A 23,167-nucleotide genomic window follows, 5' to 3' on the forward strand; every position below is an offset into this window, starting at 1 on the left:
TTCTCACAGGGGCAGGGGCTCGTCGCCCCACGTTGGGCGCCACGTGTAATAGGTCCGTGCCGGGGCTCGACCCTCCTGGGCGGGAGGGGAGCCACACTGACTCACTATTGCGGGGATAAACAGGCAGTTAGTTCAGAAGCTCCGACCCTCCGGTGCAGGGGTGGAGCAAAAACCGACGGCTAGCTCAGGCCCTCAGGCAGGGGCTGAGCAGACAACAGTTAGTTTAGGACTCAGGCCCTCTGGTGCAGGGGCTGAGCAGACCACAGTGAGTTCAAGGCTCAGGCCCTCTGGTGCAGGGGCTGAGCGAGCAAACAGGTAAAGAGCCCAGGCCCTGGGTCAGGGCGGGGCACACACAGTTATGGCTCAGGCCCTCTGGTGCAGAGGCTGAGCAAGCAAATCGGTAAAGAGCCCAGGCCCTGGGTCAGGGCGGGGCACACACAGTTATGGCTCAGGCCCCCTGGTGCAGGGGCTGAGCAAGCAAACAGGTAAAGAGCCCAGGCCCTGGGTCAGGGCGGGGCACACACAGTTATGGCTCAGGCCCTCTGGTGCAGGGGCTGAGCAAGCAAACAGGTAAAGAGCCCAGACTTCTGCAGCTGAGCGTTGGGTGAGGGGGAAGCCTGCCACCCGTGAGCGGGGTGGCAGGGGGGAAACGCAGGCCCACCCACTCCACTGCGTTCCAGCCCGGGGCCCTAGCAGCGGTTACTGTCGCTGCTGGTCAGTGGGGTATCCTGACCGAAATACACTGACGTTGGCTCACATTCGCCTGCAGCCTGACCGGGGTCGGCTACCCCCGGGCTACTTCCAATTTCCCCCTCAGGGCCTACCTCGCTCGTGGCACCGGGCCAGGGCCAGTCCACCAGCATGGGCTCCTCCGGGTAGCAGCAGAGGCTGAGGGGCTCTGGTGCGGTCTCGCCCTCAGGGTTAGTGGGGGGAGGTTCCCAGGGTTCTTCCCAACGACGGGAGCGGACGGGCTCCGGCGGCTCCTCCTCGTAGTGGGCCTGGGGCAGCCCTGGCCAGTCAGGGCACTGACTTCGGGTCTCGGAGGTCTCCTGGCCGGGAGCTCCCGGCCGCACGTCTGCTCCCTGCGGTGGCTGGGTCCTGACTGAGCTCCAGCGGCCGGCCTTTATACTTCCTGTCCCGTCCCTTGACTTCCGGGGGGTGGGAACAGGCGGCGATGGCTCCACCCACTCAGGCGCCTGCAAGGGTGCTCCCTCCTCTGGGCAGGAGGGGAGCCACACCGACTCACTACAGGGATGGAGAGGGCAGAAGCAATTCTAGTGTGTATTTGTTTGATATAGTGTCCAGGACCCATTTGTCCATCATGATAGCTCAGTACATTGTCAGAAAACAGGCCAGGCAGCCACCAATATGGGTGGTAGCAGGCAATGTGGAGACTGGCTATTGACCGTTGGCCATCATGTCCAGAAGACTTTCTGAGATGTGGTGGAGGTTGCAGAGTGGAGGATGGTGGTGCAGGCTGTCTACCATGCTGGTCCTCTGCTTCCACTCCACTCCTTCCATGAGGTCCCACCCCTGCCCCGCCTCTTCCCCGCCCCCATTCCAACCCCTTCCCCAAAGTCCCCGCCCCCTCCCTGCCAATATTTCATCTCCATCCCCAAATCCCCACCCTGGCCCCGCCTCCTCCCCTGAGCACACCATGTTCCCATTCCTCCCCCACTCCCAAAGCGTGATAACCCTGCCAAACAGCTGTTTGGTGGCGGCTGGGCGGGAAACACTGGGAGGCAGGCAGAGGAGCAGGGAAGTGGCATGCTCAAGAGGGGAGGAGCAGGGGATCTTGGCTGCTGGTGGGTGCAGAGCACTCACTAATTTTCCCCCCTGGGTGCTCCAGCCCAGAACACCCACGAAGTTACTGCCTATGGCTTGTTGTAATTCAAGGCATCAGATTTCAACATCAAATCTTGGTAATTTACTATTTGGTATGCTAAACGAGTCAAAGTCTTCTGCAGAAAGTTGCTTGGGCATTTTTGTTTCGTGGAGTCAATTTGGGTGGTGCAGCCAGCCTCTTTCTGTGGGTGCCTACATAACCAGGGAATTGGGTTTCAAGTGGGAAAATAAAAATTCCACTTGCTTGGGGAGAACCAAAAACATTTCTCAGCCCTCTTTTGGTTGGGGCACAGGTATCAGTTATGTGCCAAACCACTTTGGCAGGCTCCACAATAGCCTCATTAATCAGGAGTGCCACTTCAGAGAGAGTCATAGCCTGGAGAATGCCCAGGTACTGCCATGGGGACACCTACCACAGCAGGACAGGCTACAAGAAAACTGGGGACTCCAGGTCTGCATAGGTAGCTAGGTCCTCCAGGAGATTGTATCAGAGTCCCACGAGAGGTGATCTGCCAGGTGTCTCAGGCTTGCCGGTGGGGTGCTGTCCAGTGGCTCTGGATGGGTGGAAGGGAAGCAGGAGGACTCAGGATGTGAACAGGGCTCATGGAGAGCTCCATGAAGTACCTCTGGAGCCTGAATTCGTAAGATTGCCTGGTATGTGCAGGGAAAGCACAGCAGACGCCGCACTTCAAGGGAATGTGTACTCCCCTGAGGCAATATAGGCAGGTCTCATGTGGCTGCTCACCAGGAAGACCGGGGGCAGACCAGGCAAGGCTTAAAACCTGGGACTTTGGGCATAACTGCCTGAAATGGGGGGATTCTCTCCACCCCCAAACACTCCCACCAACCAACTAACTAGCATTAAAAGCTAAACTAAAAGTACTTTTTACAATATTTACAGATTTGATGTAGCAAAATACTGAAGAGTGGAAATGGACACAGGAGGTTCCATCCCAGACTGCAAATGATAGAAAAGAAACTGAAGAGGTGGTCAAACCATGCCACCTTTAGGTCCTTGGTTGGGAGCACGAGACGGTGCAGGGATGGACCAATGAACAGTGCTACTGAAGAATTTCCAGCCGCAGGCACACAGAACATCTGCACGTACACAATGAATACCTAACGGGACCAGCACTCAAAGAAAGGAAATTTCCCTTGTAATTCTGCTTCTCTGAAGATATCTTGCAGGCAGCTCACTCTGTGTTCTAGTTCCTTTGTATGAGACTGGCAAAAATCCCTCGTTTTAAAACTTTTTGACCTTCAAGTGCACTGGTCATGAGATAAGAGTGCAAGTCCAGATTCAATTCCTCTTGACCATAGTAAGCAAAAGAGCTTGCACGTGTGCTACTGAATTTAGTGGGAAGAAAGCCTTCCACCAGAGTACCGAATTGGGCCTGAAGACAGAAATATCTGAGTAATATTGGCACTGTTAATAGTGTAAAAGACTACTAAACAACTCTCCAGTGACATTCCAAAACATTACATATAGTTGAAGATAACCACTTCAGTAGACTCAGGCTCGGATATTTTGAGAGCCTAAGTGAATAAGGCACCCAAATCCTACTGAACATCCTTTAGCATGTTTCAAAATCTCAACTTCACTGTTAATAAAGAATCAAAAGTATCTAGGGGTATGTCTTCACTACCGGCCGGATCAGCGGGCAGCGATCAATCCAGCGGGGATCGATTTATCGCGTCTAGTCTAGACGCGATAAATCGATCCCCGAGCGCTCTCCCATCGACTCCTGTACTCCAGCTTGGCAAGAGGCGCATGCAGAGTCAATGGGGGAGTGGCAGCAGTTGACTCACTGTAGTTAAGACACCACGGTCAGTAGATCCAAGTACGTCGACTTCAGCTATGTTATTCACGTACTGAAGTTGCGTAACTTAGATCGATCCCCCCCCAGTGTAGACCAGGCCTTTGTATTTATATCCAGAATTTCTGACATTATGGAGTACTCTGTCCTGCAGAAGCTCTCACCAGTAATATCACAAAGTGAGGATACATCTACCTGTACCATTCTCATTCCCCTGCTGACTGGGGAGCAAAGGAAAGTGATGGTTACACTGGGTCATTGCAATTGTCTATTATATGGATGTTTCTCTTGACTCACAGTATTACTAAAATTACTGTTCTTTTAAGATTTCTTCACTTTAGCTTTGTTTCTCTGAGCTGCTAGCCTATTTATGGTGATTGGCACTGCCACCTACTGGTTTAACAGAATTAAACTACTTAAAAAATATCTGTTGTATATTATGAATCTAGTGGCACACCAATAGTCATTAAATTCAATTTTTATTAACCAGGTTTGTAAAGAGGAAGGGGAAAGACACCATATCTTATTTCCAATTGTGTGTTTTATTCTGAAGCTAGCAGCCTCATATTTTTGGGGGTAAAGACCTTGTGTTTTAGGGGACAGGAAAAAAGAATGGAGGAACAATGACTCAGAGGTTCAAAAAGATTTTTCCCTCCACCTATGAAAAAATATGTACTTATGACTTATGTTTTGTGTCAAAAGTGTACTGTGCAAGTGATTATATCGAGCATGAGATATTTAATTATATACTATAGCTAAATCTGTACACAAATATGCCTTGAAGTCACCAGTACATAAACTAAAATATCAGTGTTCATTAACTTTTTAATTATAGAAAACAAATTAGTAAATTTGCTGTAAGATTTATTATTCAAACACTAGTAACATAAAAATAAAACATATATATAATTCAACATGCAACTCAATATATTTTATCTCAAAGACAAAGAAAATCTTATTCATCTTTCGCTGTTGTATACTTTAGTGAAAGAGCTAAACAACTAAGACTGTATCTATTTTCTCCCCTTCCGTTTATTGGGTGCTTTTTGAAAAGTCGTCTCAGAAACATTATTAAAAAAAAAAAGAGCCTCTTGCTCTAAACAAATCTGTTCTATGAACAGTATTTTCAGTATATGTGTACCTTGAGTCTTAATCTCTGGGAGAACACCAGATATTAACACATACTACATTTTTTTAATCTTATTAATACACCCAGTAGGACATTCCAAACTGCATACTACCTTCCTCTTTAAGATCAGAGGGATGTGGAGCCAAACTTTAAGGATCATACAGAAAACATCAGTAAAATTAAACTAAGAACTGGCTTTAACATTTCTTTCTTTTAAGGATTTCTAGAAATATTTAAGTATTTAACACAACCAGCTTATGTAGCTGGTAAAGGAAAGCGTTCTTTCCTCTTTCATTCTGCCTTTCAGACTGGTCGATGATCAGTTTTGAATCCACCTAATGAAAAAAAGCAAAATTACAATGTTAGAAAGATGTAAGTTCATATGTTCTTACTCTGCAAACACAAGATTTCCCCCCCCCACTATCTTGTTTTCAAATAACTTTTTGATTGTTCCAAATCATACAAATTCTGCTCATGTTCTTTATGGCATGCTTAAAAATTAGATAAATATTACCATCAAAACCCAAACTTACCTCATGGGATGCCTATGCCAGAATTCTCTGTTTCAGATCCACAGGCTTTACTTATCAAGTGGATAACTAATAAGGTAAGCATTCTGTAATTATATTAAGTCAGATGTCCTGGTCTCTCAGACTTGACATGTTGCTATATGGCTTACACACCAATTTGCTTTTACGAAAAATTAAAAACGATGTAGATAAATAAAAGATTATACTAGCATGCTCATTGCCCCATATAATTATATCCTGCAAATCTTTGTACTGTAGTAAAAAAAAAAAATCCCATGAGTTTCTGTTCTTTGAATTATCAGGTTAAAATGAACACACTCATGTACACGTGCATATTGTGGGAGGAATCAGTATAGAGCACTGCTTTAGCACTGCTCATCTCCCATACACAACATGAAATAAGGATCAGCCATAGGTTTTTTCAGTTCCTTAGGCAGTTTAGAAGGGAAAGGAGAATGTGTGTCTGTTAAAGGTAACATAGCATTGTGGGATTTAAGAGCGTCTAAAAAAATATTAAATTGGCCTTTTCCCTGAGAGAGAGATGGCATAATAGCATATTTTGACACTGTGGATAGCTACTAAAATTTGAAAAATGAGTAGCAAGCACTACTTCAGCTTATGCAAGGTATAAAACATAGAAATATGCACATTCTGTACTAGAGCTGCAGAGGACAGATATTTTCTGTCCATTTGCACTCTTATAATATAACATCTATATAGGACAACCTTACAGCAAAATTAAAAGAAAATAAACACACTCCCCACAGTGAACTGTGAAGAGGATGAGCATATTTGCCCTCTGTGCTTATCCCATCTTCAGACTTTCCTTCCCTTTCAAGAAGAGACCTAAACCCCTCACTTACCCATCTCAGAAAAGCACCCAGTTCCCTCCACCACCAAAGACACATGATACCCACTGGCCTGCCTTGTTCCTGCTGGTTCACTGACCACTAAGCTGGCCATGAACCAAATGTGGTGGGAATCTGGTTGGATGGGGAGACCCACTGAGGAAGTTAGGAAAGATTTCTAACAGAATAACAGGGCAGACTAGCACTTATTCCAAACAAAAACCCTACTTCTGTGCTGCAAGAAACCCTTTGAAATCTCCAGACTACTACTTCCCTATCTGACCCTAAAACCAGCAGGTTTCCTGAAAGTATAAAAAGGAAATCCTGTTATACAACAATGGCCAGCAATAAAATCCAACATATACTGCAGTGAGCTAACAATTCCAAAACAAACAACATAAATACACCAGTCACAAACTTTCCTTTCCTTTAGTTAATTTTATGCTATTTGATGGGCAGTACCAAAAGGTTAATTTCTAAGGGGGAAATACAAAAATTCAGATAGTAATAAAATGTTTATCCCACTGAGCAGCAACTAATAAATTACAACTCCCTACCAGAAACCCATCCTTCACTGCAAATTTCTGAAGTGTTTTGTTTGGAAATAATGAATATTGGAGGTCACAAAATTAAACAGGAAATATTACAAGAGCCAGACTGAGTGTATGGATCTGTCCATGCACGTCAAATCCAAACCTACAATATTTGTACTGTTATTCAAACCGTCTCTGCTCATGAGGTTAACAGATATCAGCAAAGGAATACACAGACAAAAAACATCTTACTTGTGACCATCAGATCTGAACCTACTGTAAGTCTCCAGATATGAAGGAATATGGTAATAACCCATTCCCATTTGCTTAGTTTTTTTAGAAAATTATAACCTTACCTGATTCCAATCATATGGTTTCCCATACCACTTGGGAGCAATTACTTGTCGAGGTTTTGATTTGCAGATTAAACTGAAATATCATAAAAACATCTTTAAGAAACCCAATGGTATATCGTTAACTCTAAACACCTAATGAAATAGGTGGAAATTTATTACATTCCAGTGCTGGATGAAATGTTAACATTTTCATGCTAGTCTAATTTGCTCATTTATCTAATACTATCTCTCCAGTGTGAGAAGTCACAGATAATGTCATGCTCTCGTGAAACTATTTGTTTTAAAACTTATTCTGAGAGAAAAAATATTTGGTATAAGTTGTTTATTTGACAAAGTGCTACAATTTGCAACTATCATTTATTCCATACATTTATGTATGCTTATTCATTTGGATCTAGTTTAGCTATCTTTAGATCATTTTGTTTTCTGTAACAACTCAATTATTATAGATTGTCTGTATGCCCCAGTTATTTCCTCAAGCTATGGGAAGTACAACAGTGATACATTTTAATTAATTCTGTCTAGATGTGTATTTCAAATACACATTTTACTCTTAAGTAGTGGTGACATGATGTAAATACAGTTAATTTAAAAAAAACTGTAAAGGGGAAACCATGAAAGACTTAGCCTGAATAGTTTTATGTATGTAAAAAGAACAGGAGTACTTGTGGCACCTTAGAGACTAACACATTTATTTGAGCCCACGAAAGCTTATGCTCAAATAAATGTGTTAGTCTCTAAGGTGCCACAAGTACTCCTGTTCTTTTTGCGGATACAGACTAACACAGCTGCTACTCAAACCTGTCTTTATGCATGTAGTGTCTTTTCAGCAAGGCATTTTTTTCAGTGTATTAAACAAAAAATGACCAGAAAACAACTGAAATACAGGAGAAGAAAGATTTTATATAAGGGGAAAAATAAGATAAACAATGCAACACTATGCTAGCAGATGGTCTCTTCCTTCAAAATCAGAGTATGTTCAGCTTCTGATACTTTGGGGGAGGGGGTAAGGGGGGAGTAAGATGTAAATTTACTTCTGAAATTTTATTTCTGGATACTGTGATAGGGCCCTATCAAATTCACGGTCCATTTTGGTCAATTTCACGGACATAGGGTTTTAAAAATGAATAATTTCATGATTTCAGCTATTTCAATCTGAACGTTCATAGTGTTGTAATAGTAGGGATCCTGACCGGCCAACCGGCTCTGAAGGCAGCAGTGCAGAAGTAAGTGTGACAAGGTATGGTATTGCCACCCTTAATTCTGTGCTGCTGCTGGCAGGGCACAACCTTCAGAGCTGGGTGCCCGGCCAACAGTCGCCGCTCTCCAGCTGCCAAGCTCTGAAGGCAGTGCAGAAGTAAGGGTGGCAATACCGCACCCCCCCCCCCCAAAATAACCTTAAGACCCCCCCCCCCGCAACTCCCTTTTGGGCGGGACCCCCAATTTGGGAAACGCTGATCTCCCCCCATTAAATCTGTATAGTATAGGATAAAAGCACGCAAAAGACCAGATTTCATGGGCGGAGACCAGATTTCACGGTCCATGATGTGTTTTTCATGGCCGTCAATTTGGTAGGGCCCTAACTATGATCCACAAATCTTAAGACCAGGATAACTAAGCAAAGGACGGTTGTAGGCAGGAAACAACAGCAGCAGCAGCGCGGCCTCTCCTGCCCCATGGCGGGCTACACTCCCTGCCTGCCCCTGCTGCTGCCGCCTGGCTTCCCCCAAGCAGCGCCCGGTTCCTGATGCTCTCAGCCGGCAGGTGCGGGGCCCCAGCCAAGCCCAACCCCGGGTGTCTCCTCCTCGGCAGCGCTCCCCGCCCGCGTCCTCCCGGGTGGCCGCGGCCACAGTGGCTTGGGAGCTTGAGAGAGGAGTTGCGCCCGGGCAAGCGGGGGAGACTCTGAGGTGAAGAGGCTGCTGGCGCAGCCCAAGTATGTAGATTGACAGGTACCTACCCCTGCCCCAACTCTACACCGCCTGCCCCCCAGCCCAGGGAGTGTTACCTGCCCCACCAGCCTCAGTGCCCTGCCCCATACTGTCAGCCACCCCAAGCTCACTGTGACATCAGCACTCCTTGGAAAAGGGCCCCCTGATCTTCACAAACAGATGTCACTGCAGGCCTGACAAACTCACTGAACCCCACACGTGTCTTACAGGGCACTTACCAACAAAGAGGAACCTGGAAGGGATCTACACAAGGATGGTAACTTGTCAAGAGTGAGAATCTTTGTGAGATGTGTGCATGGGTAATATTGAAGGAATAATGTATTTACCTTAAAAGTCTGCTTTATAGACATGGAGTAGAAATTAGTCATCGGGGATAATGGCCCTTTGGGGCAAGGGGGATTTGTCACCCTGCCTAACCTGACTGGTGATGCAATGCAAGGCTCAATTGTTTAGCTTTGCACAATAGTAAGACTTTGAATGGGACACTATCAGAGGCAATGGCAAACAACTGAAATGCCTTAAAGGTAAAAAAGAAACATTACAAAGCCCTTACCCATTCTGACAGGCTGTTTATAATAAGAAGTTTACTAGTTTTCAGACGTTGTCCGGGGGGAGGGGGAAGGGCGCCGCAAGGTGGAAGTTTCGCGTAGGGCGCAAAATATCCCTGCACTGGCCCTGCTGGCAAGTGTTGATGCCCTAAAGAATTCTTGCTATATGGCCCCCCCAGAGCAAAACCTGACCTCTGTTACTTACTAATCTACCTCACTCAATACGTGTGGAGTGGATTTAAAGTTGGGGTAGACGTGTTAGTGCTCACATACATCAAAGGAGTTGAGATAGTAACCACTGGCAAATCATATATTTGAATTGAGCAGGTACACCAAAGAAGGGAGTCATAGAAACTGCCCATATCAATTCTCTCTACGTTCTATGTGACAGCAACCACTCTTTCCCCATTGCATTTTGCACGGGGGGACTCCACTAAAAGCTTCTGCTCCATTTTGACATGAAGTTGCATCATGAAATTGCCCCCACCTCAATGCACAAAGCTTCGGGAAGGCATTTCCTTCTGGCACACAGACTAGCATCTTTCCTGGGTAGGAAGGTACCATTGGAGACCCTGCGTAACAGCTAGTGCATGACTGCAAAAGAGGGTCGCTGGATGGCTGTTGCCAACAATCACATTTGTATCTGTTTCATCACACACTGTGTATAGGGATTAAAAGGTTTATTAAAGGTTTAGATCTAGCACAAAGATGCCTACCCTACATTCACAGAGACAGACAGCCTTGCTCAAAGCTTCAAGGACCTTACCAGCTACATACTTTTGAGAATTGCCCTAGTGACTCTTCATACTGGGGCTGGCTCTGTAGAAAGCTTTAGGAGACAGATAAACTGCAAGCTGCACTGATGCTCGATACCCCAAGTACTCTGCACTATATTGGTATCAGTTCCTTTGATTTGGTCATAAGAATCAAGGAAGCGTTGCCAGAAAGAGGCAGGTGGCCTCAGTAAGTACCCTGCTTTCTCTTGGGACAGATCCAATAAGATAGGATAAGGGAAGGAGAATTCTAGCAATTACACTGGTCTACAATTTTTGAGAAGTTGTCTGCTTCAGAGATAAAATGTGCTATTTATTATGTATTTTGATGTGCTGAATTCAAATATGACAATTAAAACAACTGATTGGCTACTGTTTCTAAGATATTTAAGTTTTTACATTTTATGTCTATGTATAGTGTATAGATAGAAGAGTTTTAATCATAAATTTTAAACCTAGGTCTTTTCATGTGTTTATGGTTGCTTTACATGATAATATTTCACTTGTCCTGTTTATGTAACACTTTAAAAATCAGCAAAAGGGTTATATAAATAAAATTTATTATGAAACAAAAGGCAAAAAACTATTATGTACATAGTTTAGTCCTATTCAATGTCTACTCGGCGCTTCTTGGCTTGTCTCTTGTATTCATTACATCTCTTGTCACTGTCCAGCAATAGTCTGCAAGCATTGATAGGCTCCATTTGCCCTGATAGCGTTTCTCCATTGTTGCAATGTCCTGGTGAAATCACTCACCGTGCTCGTTGCTCACTGCTCCGCAGTTTGGTGGAAAAAAATCTAGATGAGAGTGCAAAAAATGTATCTTTAGTGACATGTTGCAACCAAGGCTTTCGTATGCCTTGAGGAGGTTTTCCACCAACAACCTGTAGTTGTCTGCCTTGTTGTTTCCGAGAAAATTTATTGCCACTAACTGGAAGGCTTTCCATGCCATCTTTTCCTTGCCACGCAGTGCATGGTCAAATGCATCATCTCGAAGAAGTTCACAAATCTGAGGACCAACAAAGACATCTTCCTTTATCTTAGCTTCATTTAAGCTTGGAAATTTTCCATGGAGGTACTTGAAAGCTGCTTGTGTTTTGTCAATGGCCTTGACAAAGTTCTTCATCAGACCCAGCTTGATGTGGAAGGGTGGTAACAACATTTTCCTTGATTCAACAAGTGGTGGATGCTGAACACTTTTCCTCCCAGGCTCCAATGACTGTCGGAGTGGCCAACCTTTCTTGATGTACTGGGAATCTCTTGCACGACTATCCCATTCGCAGAGAAAACAGCAGTACTTTGTGTATCCAGTCTGCAGACTAAGCAAGAGAGCAACAACCTTCAAATCGCCACCAAGCTGCCACTGATGTTGGTCATAGTTTATGCACCTCAAAAGTTGTTTCATGTTGTCATAGGTTTCCTTCATATGGACTGCATGACCAACTGGAATTGATGGCAAAACATTGCCATTATGCAGTATAACAGCTTTAAAACTCGTCTTCGATGAATCAATGAACAGTCTCCGCTCATCTGGATCGTGAACGATGTTGAGGGCTGCCATCACACCATCGATGTTGTTGCAGGCTACAAGATCACCTTCCATGAAGAAGAATGGGACAAGATCCTTTTGACGGTCACGGAACATGGAAACCCTAACATCATCTGCCAGGAGATTCCACTGCTGTAGTCTGGAGCCCAACAGCTCTGCCTTACTCTTGGGTAGTTCCAAATCCCTGACAAGGTCATTCAGTTCATGAGATGTTGCTGTAAGTCTAAGAGGAGGAGGGAGAAAATGTGGGTCCTGTGACATTGATGGTTCAGGACCAGAAGTTTCATCCTCTTCCTCGTTTGACTCAAGTGAGAATGATGCTGGTGCATCAGGAACCGGCAGTCCTTCTCCGTGGGGTACTGGGCGTATAGCTGATGGAATGTTTGGATAATGCACAGTCCACTTTTTCTTCAACACACCCTTCCCAACTGGAGGCATCAGAAGTATGCATGCAGTAGTAAGGCATGCAGAAGTAACAATTGCTGGTATGATCTGTTGGCTCTCTCCAAATCATTGGCACTGCATAAGGCATAGCTTTCCTTTTCCTGTTCAACCACTGGCGAAGATTTGTTGCACAAGTATTGCAGCATATGTGTGGGGCCCATCTCTTGTCCTGATCTCCAATTTTGCAGCCAAAATAAAGGTGATAGGCTTTCTTAACCATAGTGGTTATACTGCGCTTTTGTGATGCAAAAGTCACTTCACCACAAACATAGCAGAAGTTATCTGCACTGTTCACACAAGTACAAAGCATCTCTGCTCACTTTGGCTAAACAGAAATGTGTCCCTTTGCAAAATCAAACACTGACAAATAAGAGAGCACGACACTGTATGATTTCTAGAGCTGATATAGGGCAATTTGTTCAGCAGAGTGATGTAAGCTTCGTTATGATTGCATCATCCATGACTTCTAGGAATAACATGATGCAATTCATATCATGTATGACGCAATATCAGCTTCAGATTGCATCATTCATTGTTTTGCCTAAAAAGCAAGTACTGTCCAAACCCAGTCATAGATTTATTCATAGATCCAGTCAGTCAAAGATGTATTTTAGTCATTTCTGGTGTAAATTGAGATCCCTTCCCTTTATAACTCACTTATCCTCCGCTATTCCCAAGTCAAGGGTCCTATATACTGACACAATAGCATATCTTGAAAACTAGAGCCAATCAACGCATCATTTTCGTTCTCAGTGACCCAGAATTAGTAAAGTTTGACTACATTTATTTCAGAAGCATTTTTGCTGTAGAGCAGTGTTATCTCTGCTAACACCTCCTCTTGGCATAGATTTGATGAGGGAGAGACAGCAGTGTGTACCTCAGATGTAATCTGGAAGGAAAAGTCTCCAAGAGATTCCATCACAGGGGGAGAAGAAGAAACTCTCTAGGTTCTGAAGCCATATGAGTTCCTGTCAGTTAGTCCCTAGAACAGGGAACTATAACAACTAATATCTTGAGGAACAGGTTTTGATATCTTTAGTTTTTATGATTCTACTAACTGTTAGGCTTTCCTGTTGACTTAGTGTTACAGTAGCAGTAAAATTATAAATAATGGAAACAATAAGTCTAAAACCTATATTAAAATGCTGAAAAGAAGAAATATTTTGAAAGCAAAGCTCAAACTAGTGATTTACTGCTTTATAAACAAGCAAGGTAAATCAAGATGGCTAGTACCAGACAGAAGCGTGAAAACAAATGTGAATTCTGTTTTGCTATAAACTAAGAAAATAAACAAAATTCTCGTTAAGAAAAGTAGTCTTACCCTAAAAGTTTTTCACGAGCGTTCTCTTGCAGCTGTGCAATTCTCTCTTGCCCCAAATACCTTGGGCCATTTGGGCCATCACAAACCAGTTTGTTAATGGCCGTTCTTAGGATGTTTATCTGTGAACATTTCAATGATACATAATAATGAGCAGCCCAAACAACATTTCCAGTTTAAATTCAGAGTATACTTAGGGATGTGTGTGTGTGTGTGCATGCCTATGTCTGTCTGTCTAGAATGGTTTAGTTAACACTGAACGTTCATTTTTATAATCAACATTAGCAAAGACATCTGAGAAAAGCTATATATATAATTTTATATAAGAATGTCTAATATTTTATGACTAAGTGGATTTTTAAATAGCATTATTTTATACCAAATAATAATTAAAAGGTTTGAATATAACACAGAAAAACAAAAAACCCACCTTGCATAGGAGTTTGATTAGCACAGAATTGTATTTGCTTAGTTACTGGCTTAATGATATACAACTGTCTACAAAGATGATAATGTACTGTATTCAATATCTGACTTTGTTCAATAAAGTTTAATGAAACCACCTTAGGGTTTTTAGACTTAGTATCTGACACACAAGATCAGCTCAAGGTTATAAACAGGCAATTTCACTAAAAAAATTAGACAACTAAAATTCTGCCAAAGGTTGCTAGACTTCAAGTAATAAAATCGCAAGAGCTAACAATTTCTGACATCTGCTAGATTCCAGACATGCACTACTGCAATGAAAATAATCCATATGCATGTTTTACCTCTACTATGTCATCCACGCCAAATTGCACATCAAATGTCAGCTCCATGTCATGTTCTGGAAGCAGTGGGGTTCCAAGACTTTGATTCCACCCCAAACCACAAAGAACACCAGTAAAACTCCTTCCACTTTTATCAACCCTAAACAAAATGAAAACTTGAACTGAAATTTTGGAAAGATGAAATTGAAGAAAACAAAGCAACCTCATCTGGAACACCAATCCCACATTAATATGAAGACAGATGCTCTGATTAGATCTATACTGCAAATTAATGGTTTTGATTGCTGCTCAAGAAGATGTATGCAAGTTAATCTATCTAGCAGAGCAGTGAAGCTACTGCAGAATGCTGGCTGTACAAGCATGGCTGGAACTCTGGGCTTCAGCGCTTCAAACCCTGAGCTAACTAGATTAAAGCTAGCTCAGGTGTGTCTACACAAGTGGCAATCACACCCGGTGATTGCAGTATAGTGATACCCTCATAGGAACAAACATGTGTATTGCCAAAGAAAACCCAAGTTACTGATACAGACTAGCTTGTGGGATTTGTAAGGATCCCAGAACAACTTTTAGGGTTCATGCAACACCTTGTCATGACACTACATCGTGATGCTGGAATAATGTTTTGACATGCTGATGCAGCATCACAACAAAATAGTGTTCTCGTTTTCCCTGCATAACTAGTTTAAAAGTGGCAAAGCTGTGACTGGCAGCTGCTCAATGCGTAAGGAGTATTGAACATATACAGACCAGAACTTAGTTTGAGGAAACGCAGCATCCCTTGTGTTGAAATAGTGACCTGCACTGACCTCAGTTTGTGGGGAAACGAGGGAAACGGTGGGGGCGACGGACCTGTCTGGTTTTAAGATTAAGTTGGATAAGTTTATGGAGGGAATGGTTTAATGGTAAAACATAGTAGCCGAGGAAAACCAAGCAATGGTACATGAATAGCATAATGGCCAACAAGGGTCAGGCTAGAGACTCTTGCCTATATGCTCGGGGTATTACTGATCGCCATATTTGGGGTCGGGAAGGAATTTTCCTCCAGGATAGATTGGCTGAGCCTCTGGAGGTTTTTCGCCTTCCTCCGCAGCATGGGGCAGGGATCACTAGCAGGAGGGTCTCAGCCGATTGAAGTCACTAAAACACAGGATTGGGGACTTCAACGGCAGAGTCCAGGGAAGGGTCTTGCGGCCTGCAGCATGCAGGGGGTCAGACCAGATGATCATAATGGTCCCTTCTGACCTTAAAGTCTATGAGTCTATGAGTGGTTTAAGGGTTATAACTCCTGCTGTCCAACCTGTGGTTATTAGGTTTCGATTATACATTTCAGCTCAAATCAATATATAGAATCAAATGATTTTTTATTTCCTCCAATTTCTAATTCATGAATTTTCTACCTTTAAAGGCTTCCAAGTTTCTCAAGCTCCTTCCAAGATGGGTTTGACCAGGAGAGCAGAAAGCACTTTCAGAGCCTATCGTTGTCTATCACAGCACAAACACTTTGTCAGCCTAGGATCTCATCTACACAAGAGCGTAAGCACAGCTATATTGGATCAGACCAATGGTCCATCTAGCCCAGTATTCAATCTTCTGACAGTGACCACTACCACATCCTTCAGAAGGAATGAACAGAACAAAGCAATTTCAAATGATCCATTCCCATCGTCCTGTCCCAGCTCTGGGCAGTTGGAAGCTTAGGGACACCCAGAGCAGGGTTTGTGTCCCTGACCACTTTGGCTAATAGCCACTGAGCCCTAAACTCCATTAACTTATCAAATTCTTTTTTAAAAATCCAGTTATACGCTTTGCCTGCCCAATATCCCATGGCAATGAGTTCCACAGGTTGACTGGGCATTGTGTAAAGAAGTACTTCCTCATGTTTGTTTTAAACATGCTGTCTACTAACTTCATCAGGTGATTCCTAGTTCTTTTGTTATGTGAAAGGGTAGATAACATTTCCTCATTCACTTTCTTCATACCATTCATGATTTTATAGACCTCTATCATATCCCACCCCCCTAGTCTTCTTTCTTTCCAAACTAAACAGTCTCAGTCTTTTTAATCTCTCCTCATATGGAAGCTGTTCCATATCCCTAATCATTTTTGTTGCCCTCCTCTGCACTTTTTCCAATTCTAATATATCTTTTTTGAGATGGGACAACCAGAACAACACGCCGTGTGAGCATACCATGGATTTATGTAGTTAAATTATGATATTTTCCGTTTTCATTAACTATCCCTTCCTAATGGTTCCTAATTTTATTTTATATATTATATATATCTTGAGCCACGGATAGGACCTCTTTAAAAATATAAATATATATATTTTTTAAAGAGGTCCTATCTGTGGCTCAAGATATCCCTGACTGTAATGGTCCTCACCTGGGGTTTGGCTGGGAAGCATGGCCTACTGGTCAAGGCTGCAACCCATAACTGGCAGGGGGGTTGTCGGTAGCAGAGCCCAGGCCCTCCCACTCCATCTGACTCTGACGCAGGATCCTTTAGACTACCAGTGGTCTGGCAACAGAGGCTGATGAAGGCTGTCTTCCCTGTGCCACTTCCTATCTCCTCCCTGGTCAGCTTAGTCCAACGCTTTCCCCTGTTGGATGAGTCCACATCAAGAAAATAAGAGGAGATTACCAATGTGGGGAAGACAGGGATACATCCCCCTCTGATTGTTCTGGGGTGGGTCCTCCTTTCCCTCATGGAGGGCTCCTTTGGGGCAGTTGTGTTTGAGATGTCAGCCTTCCCTCTGCTCTGCGCTGCTGAAACTGTGGGCTGCAGGTCTGCTCTCTTCCAGGTCTGCCCCCAAATGAGCTGTTTCCCTGTCTTCTAATTCCTCCAACAGAAGGAGTATTTGCTGCAGGTGTGGTGGGGCGGGACTGGCTGGGCCCAAAATAATCACTTAACCACTTGTTGCCCAGTGTGGGATTTGTATACCCCATCACACTGACGTAGGTGAAAATAATAAATTTAATAGCAACTTAGTCCCTCAACAGCCCCTAAAATACACAAAACTCCCATCCCCCCGGCAGATCTAAGACTAGTACAGTTCCTCCTCCTCTTAGACTTACAGCAACATCTCATGAACTAAAACAAGTTTTCATGAAGGAATCCCAAATTCACATATACAGCCAACATTGTTAACTTAGCAATATAACATGCAACTGCCTGTAAGGGATGGAAGAAACAAGGGAGGTGTAGAAGGATGCTAGAGAATACATCATTCTGCTATCATACTTCAAAAATGCATATATACCTGAGTTCTATAACAGGAGCAAACAACATACTGAGGAGCGCTGGTAGCCCTGGAATAGGAGGCATCAGAGATGTTTCTCTTAACAACATTGTAGATCCTATTACAAAAAGGAACAAAAATTGATAATTAACAGAAAGCCTTGACAGCACAACGAACCTCTAAGCAGTTGGTAGATAGAATTTCAGTGTCAGATATAATTTAGTTCTATGGCTATTCATATGGACGATGCTAAGTAGTTAAAGAAAAGGAAGTGAGAAAAATAAGGAACACAAATATATATTTAGAATTACCAGCTGAATTTACTGATACAGCAGCAGCAACCAACATTTTCTGAAATGGATCCTCAGGAGAATTATTGACAATTACAGAGTTTATACTCTCCTTTTCTATCCAGATACATCTAGGAAAAAATGACAAAAGATATTAACTGGCAATAAGAAAGAAAAGTCAGTAGAAATGTGTATCTAAAAATCCTTTTAAAATTATGAATCAGCCATAAGTGTGCAAAGTCAATCAAACTCACTCTAGTTAGTGAGTCAAGTTTTGAATGAATCCAGGCTCCCAGCCTTGTATTCTAGATATTAAATACAATTTCTCTGGACATTGGAACTGCATCAAACTCTCCCATTCGTCTCAGAACTTTTAACATTATGTATATTTCTTTTTTTACTTCTACAGAACTAAATAGTATTTAAGCATAATGGTGAATTAATAAAAAAAATTTAAGATGTGAAAGTGTGTATTCCAGTAACTTATTTCTACCAATACAATGACCTATGGTTTGCCTGCCATTCACGACAAAAGCTTTATCATACCTGAATTTGGAAATCTGGACCATGCTGTGACACTTCAGCTCATAAGGATTGAAGGGGCCATGAAGCGTTGCCTTTGAAACAAGACAGTTCAAGTGAGTTTCAGTTTTTAGATGAAAATAAAAATAATATATTATTTTAATACTTTATTGGGCATATACTAATATCCAACTTTTTCAAACCTGGGTGCCTAAAGTAAAGTTCCTAAATTTATATCTAGGCACCTAAATAAAAATTATGCTTTTCACAGGAGCTGAGCAATCACTGTTTCTCAATAACTTCAATAGGAGCTGGAAATCCATATCACCTCTGAAAATCAGGCCATTTGTATTTAAGTGTCTAGGCTCCCAATCTTGTAGACACTACATACATGCTTAACTTTTTGCATGAAAGTAGTCCCATTGAGTTCTATGGGGCCACTCATTTGTGTGAATTAAGCATGTATGTGGGTGTTTGGAAGATTGAACTAAAAATCAGGAGCCTAACTTCAGACACCAGATTTTGGGGGGGGAGGGGGGGAGGGAAATTATATATATAATACAGATGAGGGTTAACTCAAAATCAGAGTACAGTACATGACACACTTTTACATAATGATCAATACTCACTGTTTAGTTATGGCTATGGTTTCCTATGAGATGCAACTAAATTAACAGTTTTGAGTTTGCCTAGGCCATCTACTGTATCACCAATAGCACTTAGTGTGCTGCAGTAACTTTGCATCACCAGTTCTATATTAGTTTACTTAGTAGGAAACCAAGGGCAGTACCTATTTGCCATATGTATTTACATTCAAGTTATAAGAAATAAATGCACAGAACCACAGCATTTGCTTTTGGATGCATGTGCGCCCACGCTCTCTCGACTGGAGAATGTCTAGTAGTGTCCATGGGCCTGCATCTGCATAGAATAGCACCTCGTGCCTCCAAACAAGGGCATGTAAGGAGGTGCAGACCCGCCGCTCCTCAGTTCCTTCTCGCTATAAAGCAGAGCCTCCACAGCTCAGGAGAAGGAGGGTGAGAGGTAGAGCACCCATTAGAACAAGAACAAGAATTCTTGAAAAACTGAAGTTATTGTAAGGTAAGTAACCTCTCCTTCAAGTATGTATCCCTGCTGGTGCTCCTCTGTAGGAAACTCCCAAGCAGTAACTCAGTGAGGAGGTGGGTGCTGAGGAGGTAAGTCCAAGATGGCTTGGAGGTCTGAGTCATCAAAGTAGTATCATCTTTGGAAGAAAATTTAATGCTTGACAAAGGTATTAATGGAAGATCATACTGCAATCCTACAAATTTCTGTTATGGGAACATCCTTCAATAGAGCTCTAGATGTGGAGTGAACTCTAGTGGAATGTGCCAACACCATGAGGTACTGCATCCCAGCTGATTCACAGCAGGTTAAGACGCAACCAGAAACGCACTCAGACCGCCTTTGAGTGGAAATAGGTTGACCCTTCATCCTCTCTGCAAATGATTCAAATCGCTTAGGAGAGGCCTGTAAGGTCTTAGTCCTGTCAAGGTAGACGGCGAGGGCCCTTCTGAAGTCTCGTGTATGTAGGCTGGTCTTCTCCTAGGAGGTATGAAGTTTTGGGTAGAACACTGGCAGGAAAATCTCTTGATTTATGTGGGATTCCCATGAGACCTTTGGGAGGAAGCAAGGATAGGGATGCAGTGGAACTGCTGGTATATGGGGGTCAGCCACAACAGCACCAAGCTCTCCCATTCATCTAGCTGAAGTGAAGGCGACGAGGAACGGAGTCTTGAGGGAGAGATGGACGAGAGAAAAAGTAGCCATTATTTCAAAGCTCAGAGCACTGAGAACCAAACTGAGGTCCCATTGGAGGGCCTGGTTCCGTATGGTGGGAGGAAAACAAGCTATATAAGCCCTTGAGGACTCTAGTTATACTAGGGTGGGCAAAGACTGAGAAGCCTTTGATAACTGTTATAGCAGCCAGATGTACTCTGAGTTTATTGATTGACCTTTTGTCTAAATCCAACAGATAGTCCACGATTTTGGAGAGTGGAACCTCTGAGGCTTGGGGAGAGTGAAGGGAACATCAAGAGTGGAAGTGTTTCCACTTCTGAAGGCAAGTTTTGGGAGTACAAGGTTTCCTGCTAGATAGGAGAACTGACTGCACCTCAGCCAAACAGGTTAGTTCCATGCTCAATAACCATCTAGAAACCACGCTCAAAGATGAGGAGTTGGGAGGGGGCAGGGTCCCCAAGTTCCGCGACAGGAGAGCCTTCCTAAGAGGAAGTTGAAGAGGTGTTGCCATGGAGAGGTGAAGCTGGTTCTATTACCACACTTACCTTGGTCAGGATGGCACTATGAGGATAACCCTTGCTCTTTCCTGATGTAGTTTAAATGAAGTCTTGAGAATCAGAGGTAGAAGTGGGTAAGCAATACAGCAGAATATGTGGCTTTGGTGTTCTGACGGCACCACCCAATAGCGTTGCAGCCATATTCTCTGTTGGAGCACAAAAAGACAGCATTTCACATTGTTTGGGGTGGCAATGAGGTCTGCTTCTGAGGATCCCCAAGCCTGGCAGATGTCATGGGGGACAGTTGTTGAAATTCCATTCATGGTCCCGAAGGAAGCTTTTGCTCAGGGAGTCTGCAATAGTCTTCTGTTGGTTTGGAAGACAGACAGCGGGGATTTCTATTTGACAGAAGAGGCACCAGTTCCACAGCCTTAGTGACTCTGTGGATTAGGTACTCCTGGGGGAATTCTGCACCAAAAATTTAAAAATTCTGCACACTATTTTAAAATTCTGCAAAATTCTGCATATTTTATTTGTCAAAATAACACAATATAATCACTCCACTTTCAATTATTTGGTAATTTATTTCAAAATACCTGCCAACAAGTATGTCAACAATACACACAACAACAAGATTCCCCAGGGAGTAGAGCTAAAGAAATCCCTATGACAGTTGGTGGGTGCTGGAGGGGGTTGTGTGGCACCCCCACTGCCCAGACACCTGCACTCCCCTCCCGCCCGGAGCCTAGCCATGGGGTACCCCCCGAGTCTAGACACCCATGACTAGGGTGACCAGATGTCCCGTTTTTATAGGGACAGTCCTGTTTTGGGGGACCTTTTCTTATATAGATGCCTATTACCCCCCACCCGTCACATTTTTTCCACAGTTGCTATCTGATCACCCTACCCATGATACCCTTCCCCCCAGAGCCCAGCCACCCACACCCTTATCCCCCCCAGAGCCCAGCCATGGGCATCCCTTTCTCCCCCAGGGCCCAGCCACCCACACCCCTCTTCCTGCAAAAACCAGTCATGGGCATTCCCAAAGCCCAGACACCCACATCCCAATGTATTGTCAAATTAGACAGGACAGAGTGGAGAATCTCTCTTTGAGGACATAGGCTCTGGTAGTTAGGGAGTCCAGAGTGGCTCTGATGGCTAGAGCCCTGGAGGCTGCAGATTGAACCTCTAAGATGATTAACCTCTGAGAAGCCAATTGTCCGGGTAAGGGAATACTGCTATACCCCACTGACAGATGGGCTGTACTGCTGTGAGAAGCTTTTCTCTGGGCCATAGAGAGCCCAAAAGGTTCTGGTACTGGTAGTGTTCGGAGCCTAATTTGAAGAATAGAAAACATCTGTGGGATGGATGGATAGCTACATAAAAATAGGCATCCTGGAGGTTGGGGTCAACAAAACAGTCTCCTGGATCTAGGGATGGGATTATAGTGGCTAGCATCACCATCCTGAAGCACTGGGAAATGATGTAGGTGTTCAGGTTTCTTAGGTCAAGGATTGGTCTCCATCTTCCACCTCCTTTGGGAATTAGGTAACAGCCCTCTTCCAACAAACTCTGGGGGAAATGGCTCAATCTCCTCCAAGAGTAGAAAAAATTGACCCTCTTTGTTTCAAGAAATCTTTGTGAGAGGAGTCCCTGAAGAGGGACAGGGAAGAGGTTGGAGGGGGGATAGTGTGGAAGTGGATGGAGTATCCCAAGCTGATCGCCTCCAAAAATCCATCTGCCTGAGGTAATTTGTGCCCAGGCAGGTAGGAAGCAGGATAGCCAATCTCCAAAGGGGGGTTGGATGTGATCATTCAGCACAGGATTCAGTAAGGTAGCTTGCTTGAGGCCCTCGATCAAGATGTCTGTCATAACTATAAAGGGAAGGGTAATAGCTGTCCTGTGTACAGTACTATAAAACCCCTCCTGGCCAGAGACTCCAAAATCCTTTTCCCTGTAAAGGGTTAAGAAGCTCAGGTAACCTGGCTGGCATCTGACCTAAAGGACCAATAAGGGGACAAGATACTTTCAAATCTTGGGGGGGGAAGGTTTTTGTTTGTGTTCTTTGTTTGGGAGTGTGTTCGTTCTCGGGACTGAGAGGGACCAGACATCAACCCAGGTTCTCCACATCTTTCTAAACAAGTCTCTCCTATTTCAAACTTGTAAGTAAATAGCCAGGCAAGGCGTGTTAGTTTTCCTTTGTTTTTCTCAACTTGTAAATGTACCTTTTACCAGAGTGTTTATCTTTGTTTGCTGTACTTTGAACCTGAGACTAGAGGGGAGTCCTCTGAGCTCTTTAAGTTTGATTACCCTGTAAGGTTAATTTCCATACTGATTTTACAGAGATGATTTTTACCTTTTTCTTTAATTAAAAGTCTTCTTTTTAAGAACCTGATTGATTTTTCCTTGTTTTAAGATCCAAGGGGTTTGGA

At 43.5% G+C, this 23,167-nt stretch overlaps 1 protein-coding gene across 3 annotated transcripts in view; it reads right to left on the bottom strand.

The window, feature by feature from the left end:
• Positions 1 to 4,307: 4,307 nt before the first annotated feature.
• The window catches only part of TDRD9 (tudor domain containing 9), a 162,821-nt gene continuing 143,961 nt past the window's right edge, over positions 4,308 to 23,167 (bottom strand). For 2 of the 3 annotated variants that reach the window (XM_034768443.1, XM_034768442.1), the window contains 7 exons: positions 18,484 to 18,554; positions 17,959 to 18,068; positions 17,669 to 17,765; positions 14,410 to 14,548; positions 13,643 to 13,761; positions 7,059 to 7,131; positions 4,308 to 5,126 (listed from right to left, as the gene is read on the bottom strand). In XM_034768443.1, the coding sequence (XP_034624334.1) occupies positions 5,025 to 5,126; positions 7,059 to 7,131; positions 13,643 to 13,761; positions 14,410 to 14,548; positions 17,669 to 17,765; positions 17,959 to 18,068; positions 18,484 to 18,554 (711 nt within the window). In that variant the 3' untranslated portion in view covers positions 4,308 to 5,024. Of the gene's footprint in view, positions 5,127 to 7,058; positions 7,132 to 13,642; positions 13,762 to 14,409; positions 14,549 to 16,791; positions 17,009 to 17,668; positions 17,766 to 17,958; positions 18,069 to 18,483; positions 18,555 to 23,167 lie in introns of those variants that run through there. The other variant, XM_034768444.1, reaches the window with a different exon arrangement.

The sequence above is a fragment of the Trachemys scripta genome, chromosome 4, assembly GCF_013100865.1.
Source record: "Trachemys scripta elegans isolate TJP31775 chromosome 4, CAS_Tse_1.0, whole genome shotgun sequence".
NCBI classification, from domain to species: Eukaryota; Metazoa; Chordata; order Testudines; family Emydidae; genus Trachemys; species Trachemys scripta.